A 13,332-nucleotide genomic window follows, 5' to 3' on the forward strand; every position below is an offset into this window, starting at 1 on the left:
AATGATCATGACAAAAACCATAAAACAAGACTGGAAGTTTTTGACACTTATCAAGATATTCATAGTAGAAATAGAAACAGTCCAAAAGAAGACAGCCTTCTGGAGGTTTGAATGCAGGTGTATATAATTAAGTTGTAAAAATTTCAGGTAGGTTAACATAAATTTCTGGCCCACAATAAAAAATTGAGCAGTGGAAAACGGGAAGAAGTACTTCTTAAGGATCTTAAAATATGGTGTTAGGGACACATAAAGATGATGGTGGTGATGATGGTTAACAACCACTATAACTACCACTATAACTATTACTACATCACCTTCCACCACCATTTATTGAGCATTTTCCACATAAACCAGGTGCTGTTCCCAGTGCCATATACTTACTATGTAATTTAATATTATTAGTAGCTCCAGGAAGTAGCACTATTATCTGTACTACTTTACGAAGAAGAAAAACAAAAGGAAGTTATTCTTTACATTGTAGAAATTTTCATGAACGAACATTATCCTCCTAAGTAAATAATTGTTCGCCTAGGATATTTCCTAATTAGCTTGTGAAAAGAAGGAAACTTGGGGTTGAAGTCTTTTAAACTTGCAGCTAAAAGCTAATTAGTTTTGTTTACAGTATTTAAATATTAAGTCCAACACTTACTTCCAACATCGAGGTTCCTAGGAGGACCAAAGCTTTCTTTCCAAAATACAGGAAGAAATTACAGAGAAGTATGGCATGCTCCTCCTTATTTCCAATAGCCAAACTGATGCAGCGCTAAGGCAAAACAAAAGCAACAAGGACACAGAAAAGGAGGGGAGGAGAGAAAGTTGAGTAATGCAAGCATCCAACAGATTTAGAGTCCCTCCAAACCCTCACACACACATTCTTGCCAGGTCACTAAGATGACTGCAAAGCCGAAAGCTCCAGCACCCTTTGCCTGTTAAAACACTAGGGCATTAGAAAGAGAGAACATTAACTTGGAACATAAGGGTCACCTTTATCATGGGATAATTAATGTGGATACTGTGTAAGTGACCCAATAATTTTATCCTCCAAAATGGGGCATTTTTGTTTGAGACAAATACCCTGGGAAAACAGGGATATATTGGCTGATATTTTAAGGAACTTCACCTGACGGGAAATCACATAGTGTTTTTGGAGGAAGGAATCCTTTGGTCAATGGAGCTACACTCTGTCCTGTACCAATATAGTGCTCTCAACTGAAAGAGAGGAAGAGATCTGAGTTGGAGCCCAATCAGAAAGAGTGATGGAAACTTCTTTAATTGAAAGAGCTGAACAGTTGGGCTGGGTGTAATCAAATACAGGGTGCCTAGTAAAGCAGTGGTAGCAGGAGAGAAAAAGCACAGCAGAGGTGGCAGACCAGTGGTCTGTAACCTAGTTCTAGTTGATAGGTGTGTTTCGTTTGGCCCCGAAATGCTTTTAAAAATTGGAAGATCTCATATAAAACTCTGGATTTCTGGCTTGAAAAATCAAAGGATCTAATAAAATATACAGGCCCAAATGTTCATATGGAAATGATGTGTTATTGCTGAGTAGCGGCTGCACCATTTAGACTGCACATGTGCTTCCATTTCATTAGTCCCAGAGAAAGGGCTGTGGTGGTCAGGGAGCTTGGGGAGGGGGCGCTCAGGGAGCTCTTGGAGTGACTATTTACCAGTCTGGAAGCATTTCAATGTTTTAACAACTGATATGGCCACGTCAGTACACACCGGCTGAATGTGATGGTGAGGGATGGAGGCTAGGGAGGACGGTAACATGGCTCTTCTGAAAGATGTGTGTGAACAGGAGAATGAAGAGCAGATTATGAGTAGTCTTCAATGTCAGGCCAAGGAGGTTCCCCTGATTGGATTTCATAAGAGAAGGAGGGAATGGATGAGAGCAGGTAACTAACATACTGCATTCCAGGTGCCTATCCTTTCAAAACCCCTGTATGACACAGATGAGGAAACTGAGGTCCAAAGAAGCTAAATAACTTATCTTAGGTCACACAGCTATCAGATGGTTGAAGTAGGATTTGAACCAAGGTTTGTTTGACTCCAAGACTGTTTGTTGGGTAGGAGAAATAACTCTTGTCTTGTGACAATCTAATTAGTTATTCACTCATGGGTATCCCAAGTCCAAACAGTTCATGTCAATGGGAAGACATTAGCCAAGAGGAAGCCTATGACTGTGGTAACCTGTTGATTATGGGTATTGTTTGGATTGGAGGGCACTCGGGAGCACTAGTATTTGCCTGAATGGTTATTTTATGGTTATTTTTAGCTACTTTAGAGGCTATCTTTCAATGTTCTGCAGGATCATAATACCCCTGAACACATTCTGATTAGTTTGAAGAGTCTAAGAAGAGTCTAGAGTTAACTGACACCTCTTTGAGTTTTACCAGATTTGAATCACTGGATCCTGAAACAAACCACGTGCTTGTATCTCCCTTATTCCCACTTAGCAGAAGGCAGGGTAGCTGACCTACTAAGTTAGTCCTGTGCCCCCTAAGTCCATTTCTGCTCAAAATCTAACCTCTAAAACATTCTAGATAAGTGCCAGGACTATCAGTTCCAGATGGAAAGTGTCCTTCTCTTAGGCTCCCATCATGCTGGTATTTTCCATTAAAAATATTGAATACTTGCTAAATTTAAAGTATGTACAAGTGACGAATATAAAAATAAATAAGAATCAAATCTTCCTTATCATTCAAGAAGATTAAACTTGGGATGTATATGTACAGTGTGTGGGTATAGGGCCAGTATATAAGCAACTAAATATAGTTTAAGGTGGAATGGAAAACGTGTTCTAATTAGGGCTGCCACACTTGCGGTGGGGGGGTGGGGAATAGGATGCCTAGTTCAATTTGAATTTCAGATAAACAAGTAGTTTTTTGGTATAAATATGTCCCAAATATTGCATGGGGCCTGTATTTTACTTGGCAACCAGTCTAAAGACAATTTTAATCCAAGTGCCAAGCAAGAGCACTGCTATACAAGCTCTTCATTCAGATGTGGGAAAACTGGGGAAAGCTTCTGGGAAGTGGTGGTATTTCTGCTAGACTTCAGGGTCTGACCACCTCTGTAGTGAACAAGCCATATTTCTCTCTGGAGAATGTCATAATATTGTACTCCTGGAATTCCTGTTGAATCTAAATATTATGAGCTACTTAAAATGTTGAATAAGAATTTTGGTCTTTAAGAATTATTTTTATGGGTTGTTATAGAGCTGAAAATGATGTATTAAATTATCAAATGCCTTCAAATTGCACGAGGCAAATTACTACATAAGTGCATAATAATTTTTAAAAGTTTTCTTTAAAAGAAAAGCAAGTAAGAAATACTATACATTTAAATTATAAATGTAATTTGTTACCTCTGATGTCATCCATATATCAAAACCATCATTTTCATCCAGTGCATCAGGCATAAGAGGAATCAAAGATACAAAGCGAGCAACGAGGTCCTAAAATAATATTAACTAACATTTATTGAGAGCATACTATACGCCTATCACCAAGCACAGTGCTTTACATGCACTGTCATCACATTTAGTGTATCCTACAAGCCTATGAAGTACACACTATTATTAATTTTATTTTACAAAAGAAGAAACAAGCTTAGAGTGCTAAGATAACTTGCTCAGGGTCACACACTAACACAATATACGGGTCTCTGGGAAATGGGCCCAAGTTAGCATGACTTCAGAGCATGCATGTTAACCATTACATTTCATTGTAATAAATAAAAAATTTAAACATGATACATTACATGTATACTTTAAAGTATAACTGTTTAAAAAATGAAAAAAGATGTTGAAGAATAGCAAAAGTTTGATTTACTTTTAGGTTCAAAATCTATCAGATATATTTTTATTAATAAAAACTAGTTATAAGTTGCTGCAGCAAGAAGTTATTGGTACAGCCTACTTTTTCCAACAACAGAAGTTCTATTGTGGATTGTTCCCCCTATAGGGCTGGAGATAAGGACTCGGACTAGAGTAGGAAAGAAGAAAGGAATACAAATAAACAATGAGCTAACACAGAAAGTTCACCAAAATTTTCACTGATTTACAATAGCTACCATTTATGTATGCACTATTATGACTTCCTACACTGGTCATGTTTCTGACTTCATGCAATTAATTAAACATGGTTCACAATCCTTGAGAAGCAAAGGAGCTAGGATTTATGCTTTTTTAAAAAGGCAAAGATTGTCCTTGAAAGAAATCTGAGAGCAGTATTATCTCCTTGGACTTTGGGTGTCAGGAAACAGGCAAGAAGAAACCCGTAATGGAAAAGCAGAGTGTAGCAAAAGGTGATCTAAACTAGGACTTTTGATTTTAGCTTAAAGAATCCAGGTAAGAGCTTTATACTGGGAAATAATATAAATTTTCTGAGAAGAGCCTATTGATTCAATCAAGCCTGAATAAATAAAAGGTATAAATGATTTTTCATAGATGCCCTTTAATCAAAGCTTATTTTTTCATGAAAATAAAATCTTTATTTTCAGTTATTACCCACCAATAAGAGAAAGTTCACAGTTTTAGCTCTTGACACAAAGTGAACTAGGAGGCAAATTTACATCCATCAGATACAACTAATGGACCAACTTTTGAAATCCAGGCTATCTTGAAAGCTTGCAACATACCAGATATTGCTGTGTATTCTCTAGTGACAGAATGCCAGCAATGGCTGACAATGACTTGTGAAGTGTTTTTAATAGCAGTGTTTTTTTATATGTTGCTAGAAATCAGGAGGTTTATAACACATTCGTGTCCAGAAATGAGTTAAGATACTTTAAAGTCTAAACACACTATGTATGAGTGTGTTTAGGAGTGTGTATGTTGCAGTCTCAAGAGGGGTCAATAGTCCATATGGACTAAATTACTACTTGCCTCTGGGTAGCAGGTATGTTTGTAAATATAAAATTATGTTAAACATTAGCACCAGTGCAGAACATGCTCAGCATCATAAGATCCAAAACACCAGCACGTTTATCCATCATTAAAAAAAACAATTACCTCCTTCCTAAGATGTCAGACTAGTAGGTAACTAATCTAATCCCAATGAATGACTCTTGTACTGTACAATTTCTCTTTCAGAAGTATAGGGGAGAACTAATCAGCTAAACAGACATTTTATGATTTAAAGTCTTAAATCATAAAGTATTTTTAAAACTGGACATTACCATACATAGATAGAAAATTACTAATAATAGTGACAAAAAAGAGCTTTAAAACTGTAAATAAAACCCCTTTCCTGTTTATCAATAAATGTTGCAGAAGACTTAAAAAAAATCCTAGAAAGCCTGTTTATTGATTATTCTCTCCATGTACGTTTTAGTAAGTGGTGATGCTCTTGATCAAGAAATCCGTTATTAACCTAATTTTCTAATGGAGGAAGAGGTAAAAGATACTTATCACCTTCTGTGGAATCTATCAACTTAAGACCAAAATTAATAACAATATAGGAAATTCAGAAATAGTAAAATTTGTGGTTTGTATTTCATGGATGGTGCTGCTGTTCCAACCTTATAAAGTAAAGCTGTCTGCAAAGCTTATTTTTTTCTTAAACGGGAGACTAGATCTCTGATTTCATATTTTCCTTTCTCAAAGTGGAAGAAGCTATATTCTCTTCTGAGTCCATAATGAATACAGGTACATGTCTCTTTTGTCAGCTGGTAAATAACAGATATGCATAAAGCCACATAAGGATGGGGTGGGAAGTGTTATGTTGGCGGTTTACAGAGCAAAACGTAACATAGTTGGACTTCCCTGGTGGCACAGTGGTTAAGAATCCGCCTGCCAATGCAGGGGACACGGGTTTGATTCTTGGTCCGGGAAGATCCCACATGCTACAGAACAACTAAGCCCATACGCCACAACTACTGAGCCCGCATGCTGCAACTACTGAAGCCCGCGCTCCTAGAGGCCGTGCTCTGCAACAAGAGAAGCCACCGCAATGAGAGGCCCACACACCGCAACAAAGCATAGCCCCCGCTCGCCGCAACTAGAGAAAGCCTGCATGCGGCAACGAAGACCCGACGCAGCCAAAAATAAATAAAACAAAAAACAAAAAAACGTAGTTTCTTTACTCCCACATACAACAAGAAGCAATCCTTAGAAGGGCACAACTCCTTTAGAAACATAACTTAATTTTGCCTCGAAGTCAAAGGAATTTTTCTGTGTCATTTTTCAAAGTTTGACAGAAAAGTTGTGAAGCTGATATGGTCACATGAACTGGTGTGGCAACAGTGACTCTCTAGTACAAGTGGGCAGAAGTGAAGGGGATCAGGAAGAAATGTTTTCTTCCATCTGGTGCTCAAGAGAACACATTGCAACATAGATGGTTTCTCTCTCAGGAAACTGTCTCTGAAGGTAAAGTAACTTTAATAAGAAAGTTATACTCAAAGTTAATATTAAAAAGTAAACAAGTTAAAATAAATATAAATTTGGAGTGATCAAAATGTTCTAAAATTTACTGTGGTGATGGTTGCACAACTCCGTGTATATACTGAAAGCCTTTGAATTCTATGCTTTGGAAGGGCAAATTGTATGGTATACGAATATCACAATAAAGCTACTAAAATAAATATAACTTACAAGTGTTGCATTAGAATCATGAAGAAACATATCCAGGAGTTGTTGAGGTGGATTCAATGCCTTGATATATCTTGTTACTATGATCTGTATCCCTTCATCATTAAAAACAGTAGTTGTGATTCTTCGTTTAGGAAATAATGCCTTACAATTTTTTTTAAAAATCTGTGCTCTCTCCAAAACATCTATTTGACCTGAAAACTAGAATCAAGTTTAAAATATTTCAACATTGTACTATATTGTCCCCACAGGAAAATATCAAGAACCAACATTCATTTTTGTCAGCTTTGAAATGAACACTTCTTTGATAGTATATATGAAAATAATTCAGTGTAAAACCTACCTTGTCTAGTTCTGGATTACAGATGGCATATGATATTTGAGGTTCGATAGTAGCAAAAATATTTAAGAAGGTACATTCTTTTAAATTCTGTCCATTATAATCTTCTTTAGGAGACACATAAGTCTCACTCCAAGTATACCCAAGCAAAACTGGTGGAATATTTACTTGAAATGTTCCACTAATCTGAAAGAGTAAATCAGTATAATGGATTCTGCATGATGAAAATAAACATCAGTCAAATATAGTATAGCTCAGTTCAGTCTTCTCCATTGCAGGAAACAGGCTTGCATGGGTTCATGCTGATTCTACAAATAGGTACTTGCACAAGGATGGTAAGGTTCTCCATGATGATTTGTTCACAGGCAACCTTGACACCCTGGGTCCCTGTCTAATATGTAGTATGTGGAGAAGGCAGAAGTAAGAAAGGGATGAAACAATGAAGCAAGTTAACAGACCAGAGTGATAAAAGCTCTTAGAACATCTAATTTAAGCTCAGAGAAAATGCTAAAAGACCATGATACATTTTGCATTGGGTCTGGAAAGAGGAAAAAAAATGTAACAGCAGGAAGGATGACCCAAAGTCCACTGGAGGAGGGATCTTGTGTGTGGGTGTGTGTGTGTGTGTGTGTGTGTGTGTGTGTATGTGCGCGCATGTTTGGGAGGAGATAATTTACAATAATAACTAATAATAATACTAATATAACTAATAGTTATTGAGCACTTACTATGTACAAGGCATTCTGCCAAGTGCTTGATATAGATCATATTATTCAATGAGGTAGACACCGCTCTTATCTCCATTTTATAGATAAGGAAACTGGGGCTCAGAGCATGTAAGTAATTCGTGCAAGATCACACCACTAATGAGTAGTAGAGCCAGGATTACAACCCAGGTTGGTCCACATTTGAAGCTCACATTCTTAACTACCTCTCTATCCTAGCATCTGGCCCGAGACTGAGAAACATCTGCAGGGATTTACAAACGTAGGAAGCCCTATACTTCCAACAATTTAAAATCTCCATTGCTCTTTATTTGCAGCACTTGTATTTTCAACGTGCTCCCTCATGACATCCTGTGATTGCATAATATGCAGACGTTTCTATTCTCCTCTATTCTCTTCTCCTTTCTTTTTTTTTTTTTTTTTTTATATGAATGGCTGGATTTTATTTATTTATTTATTTATTTTATTTTTTTGTCTGTGTTGGGTCTTCGTTTCTGTGCGAGGGCTTTCTCTAGTTGTGGCAAGCGGGGGCCACTCTTCATCGCGGTGCGCGGGCTTTTCACTGTCGCGGCCTTTCTTGTTGCGGGGCACAGGCTCCAGACGCGCAGGCTCAGTAGTTGTGGCTCACGGGCCTAGTTGCTCCGCGGCATGTGGGATCTTCCCAGACCAAGGCTCGAACCCGTGTCCCCTGCATTAGCAGGCAGATTCTCAACCACTGCGCCACCAGGGAAGCCCCTCTTCTCCTTTCTTACCAACAGTTTTAGGTGGTAACATGACAGCCATGTAGTGACCAAGTCACATAAGTAAAATGCGAGAAGTCTGAGAGGTTTTCTGGGGAAGTGTCTGTTTTCCTGATACAGGCACTGCCCCTTCTTGCTTCACCCCACCTCCTGTCTGCAGCATGACTATGAGGCTGGAGGTGCAATTATGAGGATGAAAGTCACATGATAAGGAGAGTAGAACAGAAAGATAAAAGTAGCTTGGATCCTTGATGATATTCTTGAGCAGATGCACTGGCATCTAGACTTCTTTTTTGTGAGATAAATAGACCTCTTACATCAGCCACTGTGAGTCAGGTTTTCTATTGCATATGACTGAATACAGTACTAACTGATACACACATAATTCCTTCTGAGTCAAATGACTTCATGTGCTTGATAAATGCATCTTTAGGGACTTGATTAAAAGTTATCTCCTCTGTAAATATTCCCCTGATCTTTCATCCTCCTCCTCATTCCCCTCTTACCTACCCCGAACCCCTCCGAACCAGGAAGGTTAGTGTACTCCTTACTCATTGTTCTCAGAGTACCAATCTCATGCCCCTATCAAAGCCCTACAGCATTACCATGTTGTACTGAAATGGTTGTTTTCTTCTATAGACAATGAACTCCTTGAGGTAGAAAATTCATTTCTGAATCATCTGTAACTGGCATATCTCTGTAAGTTACAAGGCCCCAAATGAAATCTAGACTGGGGTTTTTATATTTTGCTGGCCATGTAGGCATATTCTTGCTGCAAAACCCAACAGCAGAGCCCTCTGGGGGTACCACAGACACAGATGTTAATCATCAGTCTCACCATTATCAATAAACAGCGTTTGAGGAGCTGAAACTCCTGGAACTCGTGGTTACAAAGGAATGTCATTAATCAGAATATTTATGAATCTGGTCTTACAAAACTATTATGAGCAAATATGAATGTTGCTTTAAGATCTAAGGCTACCTGTCCTGTTCTTCATCAATGAACACTCTAAAAATATATGAAATAAATTTGTGGGTGTCTCCTATTCCAGAGACAGCTAAAACCTTCAAATACTCCAACACCCATGGGGCAGTTGAATACAGGATCATTTTGACTGACTTATCAACCTGCCAGTCAGAATCTGACTCAAAGACACAGGTATTTCTATTAGCCAGAGACAAAAATTTAGAATAATTAGCAAAGAATCATTTTCTATTACCTCAGATTGTTGCAGGAGGGCAGAGAAAGGGAAGACAATGGATCCAAGCCAATTCTTTCTTATATATGAATGACCACTGCAGCTCTTGAAACAGTGATCCTATTAAAATAAATAATTTTTCTATTACTCATTCTATATCATGTGATAGATAATTTCACACAAACATGGAGGTAAGTACAAAAAATTCTCTTCCTTTTTAAAAAGAAACCAAAGAGTAAATAGAAAAGATTTTTTTTCTCACTTTAAAAAATTTCTTTAAAAGATAATTGACTATTTAAAGCAATAATAATGACCTGCTGTGGAGTTTATGACATACATATAAGGAAAATGTATGATAACACTAACACAAAGCACAGGAAGGGAAATGGAAGTATAGTAATATCCTGTTCTTACACTATATATGAAGTGGCATAATATTATATAAAGATAGACTGTGATAAAGAATATATAATAAAACCTAGAGCAACAATTAAGAAATAAAAGAAGTATAGCTAATAAGCCAATAGTGGAAGTGTGACAGAATCATAAAAGAACTCTATTAATCCAAAAAAGGGAGGAAAAAAAGAAAAAGGAACAAAGAACTGATGGGACAGCAGAAAGCAAATAGGAAGAAGGAACCCAACCAGGTCAATAATTACACAAAATGTAAATAGCCATTCATTAAAAGGTAGAGATTGTTATACTGAACAAAAAAGCAAGGCCCAACTATATGCTGTCTAAAGTAAACCTATTTTAAATATAAAGACACAGGTTAAAAGAAAAAAAATAAGAAGAAAAGAAAGAAAAAGATATATCATACATACAACCACTAATTAAAAGAAAGCTGGAATCACCATATTTATAACATACAAAGTAGATTTAAGAAAAAGAATATAACCAGGGATAAAGGGGAATATTTCATAATGATAAAGGAATCAATTCATGAAGCAGAAATACAATCTTAAAAGTATGTGCCCCTAGCTGAACCAAGATGGCAGAGTAGAAGGACGTGCTCTCATTCCCTCTTGTGAGAACACCAGAATCACAACTAGCTGCTGGACAATCATCGACAGGAAGACACTGGAACTCACCAAAAAAGATACCCCACATCCAAAGACAAAGGAGAAGCCACAATGAGATGGTAGGAGGGCCACAATCACAGTAAAATCAAATCCCATAACTGCTGGATGGGTGACTCACAGACTGGAGGACACTTATACCACAGAAGTCCACCCACTGGAGTGAAGGTTCTGAGCCCCACGTCAGGCTTCCCAACCTGGGTGTCCGGCAACAGGAGGAGGAATTCCTAGAGAATCAGACTTTGAAGGCTAGTGGGATTTGATTGTAGGACTTCGACAGAACTGGGGGAAACAGAGGATCCACTCTTGGAGGGCACACACAAAGTAGTGTGTGCATCGGGACCCAGGGGAATGAGCAGTGACCCCAGGGGAGACTGAACCAGACCTACCCGCTAGTGTTAGAGGGTCTCCTGCAGAGGCGGGGGTGGCTATGGCTCACCATGGGCACAAGGACACTGGCAGCAGAAGTTCTGGGAAGCACTCCTTGGCGTGAGCCCTCCCAGAGTCTGCCATTAGCCCCACCAAAGAGCCCAGGTAGCCTCCAGTGTTGGGCTGCCTCTGGCCAAACAACCAACAGGGAGGGAACCCAGCCCCACCCATCAGCAGTCAAACGGATTAAAGTTTTACTGAGCTCTGCCCACCAGAGCAACAGTCAGCTCTACCCACCACCAGTCCCTCCCATCAGGAAACTTGCACAAGCCTCTTAGATAGCCTCATCCACCAGAAGGCAGACAGCAGAAGCAAGAAGAACTACAATCCTGCAGCCTGTGGAACAACAGCCACATTCACAGAAAGACAGACAAGATGAAAAGGCAGAGGGCTATGTACCAGATGAAGGAACAAGATAAAACCCCAGAAAAACAACTAAATGAAGTGAGATAGGCAAACTTCCAGAAAAAGAATTCAGAATAATGATAGTGAAGATGATCCAGGACCTCGGAAAAAGAATGGAGGCAAAGATCGAGAAGATGCAAGAAATGTTTAACAAAGACCTAGAAGAATTAAAGAACAAACAAACAAAGGTGAACAATACAATAACTGAAATGAAAACTACACTAGAAGGAATCAATAGCAGAATAACTGAGGCAGAAGAACGGATAAGTGACCTGGAAGACAGAATGGTGGAATTCACTGTTGTGGAACAGAATAAAGAAAAAAGAATGAAAAGAAATGAAGACAGCCTAAGAGACCTCTGGGACAACATTAAATGCAACAACATTCGCATTATAGGGGTCCCAAAAGGAGAAGAGAGAGAGAAAGGACCAGAGAAAATATTTGAAGAGATTATGATCAAAAACTTCTCTAACATGGGAAAGGAAATAGCCACCCAAGTCCAGGAAGCGCAGAGAGTCCCATACAGGATAAACCCAAGGAGAAACACGCCGAGACACATAGTAATCAAAGTGGCAAAAATTAAAGACAAAGAAAAATTATTGAAAGCAGCAAGGGAAAAACGACAAATAACATACAAGGGAACTCCCATAAGGTTAACAGCTGATTTCTCAGCAGAAACTCTACAAGCCAGAAGGGAGTGGCATGATATACTTAAAGTGATGAACGGGAAGAACCTACAACCAAGATTACACTACCCGGCATGGATCTCATTCACATTCGATGGAGAAATCAAAAGCTTTACAGACAAGCAAAAGCTAAGAGAATTCAGCACCACAAAACCAGCTCTACAACAAATGCTAAAGGACCTTCTCTAAGTGGGAAACACAAGAGAAGAAAAGGACCTACAAAAACAAACCCCCCAAAATTAAGAAAATGGTAATAGGAACATACATATTGATAATTACCTTAAACGTGAATGGATTAAATGCTCCAACCAAAAGACACAGGCTTGCTGAACAGATACAAAAACGAGACCCATATATTTGCTGTCTACAAGAGACCCACTTCAGACCTAGGGACACACACAGACTGAAAGTGAGGAGATGGAAAAAGATATTCCATGCAAATGGAAATCAAAAGAAACCTGGAGTAGTAATACTCATAACAGATAAAATAGACTTTAAAGTAAAGAATGTTACAAAAGACAAGGAAGGACACTACATAATGATTAAGGGATCAATCCAAGAAGAAGATATAACAATTGTAAATATTTATGCACCCAACACAGGAGCACCTCAATACATAAGGCAACTGCTAACAGCTATAAGAGGAAATGGACAGTAACACAATAATAGTGGGGGACTTTAACACCTCACTTACACCAATGGACAGATCATCCAAAATGAAAATAAATAAGGAAACACAAGCTTTAAATGACACAATAGACCAGATAGATTTAATAGATATTTATAGGACATTCCATCCAAACACAGCAGATAACACTTTCTTCTCAAGTGCACACGGAACATTCTCCAGGATAGCTCACATCTTGGGTCACAAATCAAGCCTCGGTAAATTTAAGAAAATTGAAATCATGTCAAGCATCTTTTCTGACCACAACGCTATGAGATTAGAAATGAATTACAGGGAAAACTACGTGAAAAACACAAACATATGGAGGCTAAACAATACGTTACTAAATAACCAAGAGATCACTGAAGAAATCAAAGAGGAAATCAAAAAATACCTAGAGACAAATGACAATGAAAACACGATGATCCAACACCTATTGGATGCAGCAAAAGCAGTTCTAAGAGGGAAGTTTA

The 13,332-nt window shown here is 38.3% G+C and overlaps 1 protein-coding gene across 1 annotated transcript in view; it reads right to left on the bottom strand.

The window, feature by feature from the left end:
- The window catches only part of CC2D2B (coiled-coil and C2 domain containing 2B), a 109,179-nt gene that overhangs the window by 12,287 nt on the left and 83,560 nt on the right, over positions 1-13,332 (bottom strand). Inside the window, 5 exon segments of the mRNA XM_059899697.1 lie at positions 650-763; positions 3,365-3,454; positions 6,593-6,790; positions 6,933-7,115; positions 9,615-9,713. Coding sequence (XP_059755680.1) covers positions 650-763; positions 3,365-3,454; positions 6,593-6,790; positions 6,933-7,115; positions 9,615-9,713 — 684 coding nt within the window.

Source organism: Balaenoptera ricei, chromosome 16, assembly GCF_028023285.1.
Source record: "Balaenoptera ricei isolate mBalRic1 chromosome 16, mBalRic1.hap2, whole genome shotgun sequence".
Taxonomy (NCBI): Eukaryota; Metazoa; Chordata; class Mammalia; order Artiodactyla; family Balaenopteridae; genus Balaenoptera; species Balaenoptera ricei.